At 68.9% G+C, this 4,056-nt stretch overlaps 1 protein-coding gene across 1 annotated transcript in view; it reads right to left on the bottom strand.

Moving 5' to 3' along the window:
• The window catches only part of SPPL2B (signal peptide peptidase like 2B), a 9,122-nt gene that overhangs the window by 1,680 nt on the left and 3,386 nt on the right, over positions 1 to 4,056 (bottom strand). Inside the window, exons 6-12 of the mRNA XM_077760679.1 lie at positions 3,993 to 4,056; positions 3,123 to 3,239; positions 1,893 to 1,974; positions 1,224 to 1,298; positions 1,085 to 1,147; positions 891 to 990; positions 652 to 729 (exon numbers count right to left, since the gene is read on the bottom strand). The exon at positions 3,993 to 4,056 is cut by the window's right edge and continues 60 nt beyond it. Coding sequence (XP_077616805.1) covers positions 652 to 729; positions 891 to 990; positions 1,085 to 1,147; positions 1,224 to 1,298; positions 1,893 to 1,974; positions 3,123 to 3,239; positions 3,993 to 4,056 — 579 coding nt within the window. The remainder of the gene's footprint in view (positions 1 to 651; positions 730 to 890; positions 991 to 1,084; positions 1,148 to 1,223; positions 1,299 to 1,892; positions 1,975 to 3,122; positions 3,240 to 3,992) is intronic.

The raw sequence follows: 4,056 nt of genomic DNA, 5'->3' as shown, positions 1-4,056 counted from the left end.
GGGCAGCTGGGCTGGGGCTGCCTCCTCCGCGCTGGCCTCACCTCCCGGGGAGAGCTGTGCGTCACTTACCCGCGTGCGACGGGAGCCAACTGCGGAGGGGACAGGTCCGCGGGCTCCGCAAGGAACCGCACCCACAACCGGGCGCGGCGGCCCCGAACCCCCTGCAGCGGCACCCTGTGAAGCCCGAGGGAGGGCTCGGGGTCGGCAGGGGGGACCAGGGCGCGGGACCGCAGCCGCAGGAGCCGGGGTGGGAACAGCCACACGACCCCGAAGTACGCCCGGAAGGTCACCGGCTCGTCCTGGCGCCGCCAGGGGCATCAACAGGGCCTCCCCTCCCCCGGGGGGGCCGCCAGGGCCTGTGCACGCGGACCTCTGCCCTCGACGGGAGGGGGGGGAGTCGTCGGGCAGCCCCTCCCCCAGCCCGGCTCCCCCACGGGGGACACGCGTGCGCGCCGACAGGCGCCATCGGGCGGCTCGCTGCCCCCCGGAAGCGCCGACCGGAGGTGCGCGGTCCCGCCGGTATGGAAAACTTGAGAAGCCGTCGGGCTCCACACGACAGGTCAGTTCTGTGCCAGTGGCTTCGGTCAGCAGCGCGGCAGGCGGGGGACACGGACACAACGGACGGAGGGCGGATACAAGGCGGGTGCTTACCCACGGTGCAGGCCACAAAGTAGACCCGGGACGACTGCACCTGGATGTCGAACCTGTGGCAGTAGGCCACGAGCAGCCCTGCGGGGAGAAGGCGCGGGCCCCGCGCGTCGCGTGTGTCGGCCCATCCGCTCTCAGAGGGGGCTGCGGCCAGACGGCCACCCGGGGGGCAAGCCCCACCTGCTCGCCTCGGGCTCCGCCCGCTGGACGCCCCCAAGGCCGCCCACCCCACGCCCCAGTACCTGGCACCAGGATGTCCCCAAAGCCCAGGAGGGAGAAGGGCCGATCACACAGGGCCAGCGGGGAGGCGTTCAGTCTGGGCACCTTCAGGACCATGGGGAGCTGGGGGGGGCAGGGGGGCGCAGGGGGTGACCTGTCCGAGGCGCCCGCGGCCCGCACTCCTCCATCAGCACCCCAGCCACAGGCCCCTGTGTACCTTCTCATGGGTGGCCGAGTCTGAGGGCCCGGTGGCCACCTCCACCATGATGCTGTTCCCGCTCTAACAAAGGGAGGGGACGCATCAGAGAGGGGGCACGGGGACGGGTGCAGGGGCGGGGTGGGGCGAGGACGCCCACCTTGGTCAGGAAGGGCGTGATGAACACAAAGAAGACGTCGTAGACAAAGAGCACCAGCAGCAGCAGCGTGCAGGCCTGGGGAGAGGAGGGCGTGAGGGGCCGCGCTCCGGGGTCCCAGGAGCACAGACCCCCACCTTCCCCCACAAGGCTTAGCCGTGCCCACTGGGACAAAGCATGTGGGGGGGACTCTGGGCAGCTCCAGTCCTGCCCCCTGGGGCCGCGAGAGACCAGGACGGCACGGCGGTCAGACCTCGGTTCTGGTGATGGCAAAGCCGGAGGGCAGGCGGCTCTGGCCACACGCGCTCTGCGGCAGGAGCTGTGGGTTTGGGGAGGTGACGACCCTCTTCACGCCTTCCCATGCGCTTCCTGGGCCGGTGCTGCCTGACCCGTTTGCCCGTGTGTGCACCTCTCACCCGCAGGAAGTGAACCTGGCACAGCGGCTGCCACAGGGAAGGGCCCCGTCCAGGCATGCTCACCGCCAGGGGGGTCGTTGGCGTGGCCGCCACATTGGGAGGCGATTCTGCGACTGATCCTTAAACCCTGACACCAGGGAGGTGGCGGGATGGACAAAGGCACAAAGACCACGCCGCCCGCAGGGGACCAGGGACACTCCGCGCAGACACAGGAGCCCCCTCCCAGCCAGCGGCTCCACCTCCTCGGGACCCGCACCTTGAAAGTGGGGAGGCGGATGGTTTTCAGCATGTAGAGGCAGAAGGCGACGCCCAGCGCGTCCTGAAGGACCCAGGCCCACCTGGGGAGCAGAGTGGCAGTCACCCAGCAGGGCAGGGGCTCCACCAAGAGCTATGACTCAGTGGGTCGCTCCCTCCTCGGCCACCTTGGCTTTCAACTTTTGCAAGCTGTCCGTGCCCAGCCTGACCCCATCATGCTGTGAAGGCGCACAAGCACGGGACCAGGTGGGGGGGCAGTGTGGCAGGAACGGGCACACACACTCTAGGGCTCTCTCGGGTGGTGGCATTCACCCCCACCTCACAGGACAGGGCGGGGGGACAGGGCAGGGAGATCACCCCCACCTCACAGGGCGGGGGGACAGGGCAGGGAGATCACCCCCACCTCACAGAACGGGGCAGGGGGACAGGGCAGGGACATTGTGCAGCTACTGGACTCACCGTTTGCTTCAAGACTTTTTTACGCGATTTAGCAAAGCCAAACGCTCACAGCCAGGTCCCACACCAAGTCTCTGGGCCCCAGAAATGGTGGCTCAGGGACCGGAAAGCAGGAAAGGGGCACGACTGTCACCCCAACAGCTGCAGGGAGCCCCGCCCCCCGCAGCCCACCCGGCCTGGGCGCCAGGCCGCCCGCACTGGGGCAGGAAGGAGGCTGTGGCCCAGGGTACTCCTCAAACCAGGATGAAAACCTCTCCTGGCCACGGCGGCCTCGAAGAACAAAGAGAAGGTTCGCAGGAGGCCAGTGGGCGCCCCGACGCAGAGGGAACCGGGCCTGTTCTAATTTTAAAGAACAGAGCGAGTCTTGTGGCTGGAATCTAACTGTGAGAGCTCGTGTTCTCTTTGTGTACAAAGGACTCAAAATATTTTCACGTTTTCCTTCTGCCCAATTAAATCTGTCGTGGCTCCAAACGGCACCGCAGCCAAGAGCGGCCAACTGCCTCAGAAAAGGCTCAGAGGGAGCGCCAGACGGTGTCAGGAGCCGGCGGCCGGGCAGCCAGGGCCTCCCCGCGCCAGCGGGCACCCCCGAGGACACGCGCTCGCTCGGGGCGCCCGGGGCCAGGCGGCCTTGCAGGAGCCCGTATCCACATTCCAATCACGGTTCACGTGGCGGCTGACAGGCCCAGTGACACGGGCCGCGGGTGGCGCCCGGCTGCAGGGGGGTGAGCACAGGGAGCGTCTGAGGACAGCCCGCGGGGGCGGGGGGGGCACTCACTGGTCCTCGTTCCGGAAGACGCCCCACACCACGCTGACAGCCAGGCAGAGCAGCGCCAGGAGCAGCAAGCTGACCCGAGGCCGCTTGTGGAAGTAGGGCAGGCTGTTGTCGGGGACCCTGGGGGCGGGGGTTGGGGCGCAGCCATCAGGGGGTCACCTCCACCCCTCCCCCAAGCCCCGGGCCCCCCATCCTTACGGGGCCTTCCTGCTGCCCCCACCCCACGTTCCCTGTTGAACTCCACCCTCATCTGTTAGGAGATTTCTAGGAGGGAGGCCCCTAGATGCAGGGCAGACGGAGCAGGTAGGCGCGTGGAGGTGGGCAGACCCGAGCCAGTGCCAGGCCTGCTCTGCCCACAGAGCCCCTGGCCCTGGGCCAGCAGCCCTAAGTGGTCTTGCCCCACAGGCTAAGCTCCCTGAGCACCCACCTGACCCGACCTTGTCCAAACCTTTCAGCCACTGGCCCGGACAGAACCAGCCCAGGCCCCCGGCAGCCGAGAGCGCCCGGGCCCAGGCCAGCAGCACGTCCGGCCATGTGGTCAGTGCCCCACTTCAACCCCGGCGTCACCACTGGGCCTGACCCAGAAGGGATGTGGAGAGAGGGAGGCTGGGGAACCACCACCCACCTGCCCGCCCCGCCCCGCTCCTGAGGCCACGCGCCCCGGCCCACACCGAGTGAGCACGGGCGGCCCGCCCACGCCAGACTGGCCAGGGGCCACGGGACAGGCCGGGGTCCTCGGCACTGTCAGCAGAGCCGAGGGCTTCGGGGGCCAGGAGACCACCTGGGACAGGCCGAGGAAAGGCAGGCGGGGGGGGCTCAGTGAGCAGCACTGGGGGTGCAGGGCGGGGCAGGGGCCACCCGCAGGGGGCTTACCTGCATCTGCCGAACGGCAGCCTCTGGACCAGTGGAGACAGGCAGCTGTAGAGGCCCGTGGAGG

Source organism: Crocuta crocuta, unplaced genomic scaffold (genome assembly GCF_008692635.1).
Source record: "Crocuta crocuta isolate KB4526 unplaced genomic scaffold, BGI_CrCroc_1.0 scaffold443, whole genome shotgun sequence".
NCBI classification, from domain to species: domain Eukaryota; kingdom Metazoa; phylum Chordata; class Mammalia; order Carnivora; family Hyaenidae; genus Crocuta; species Crocuta crocuta.
This window is presented reverse-complemented; position numbering and strand designations above follow the sequence as displayed.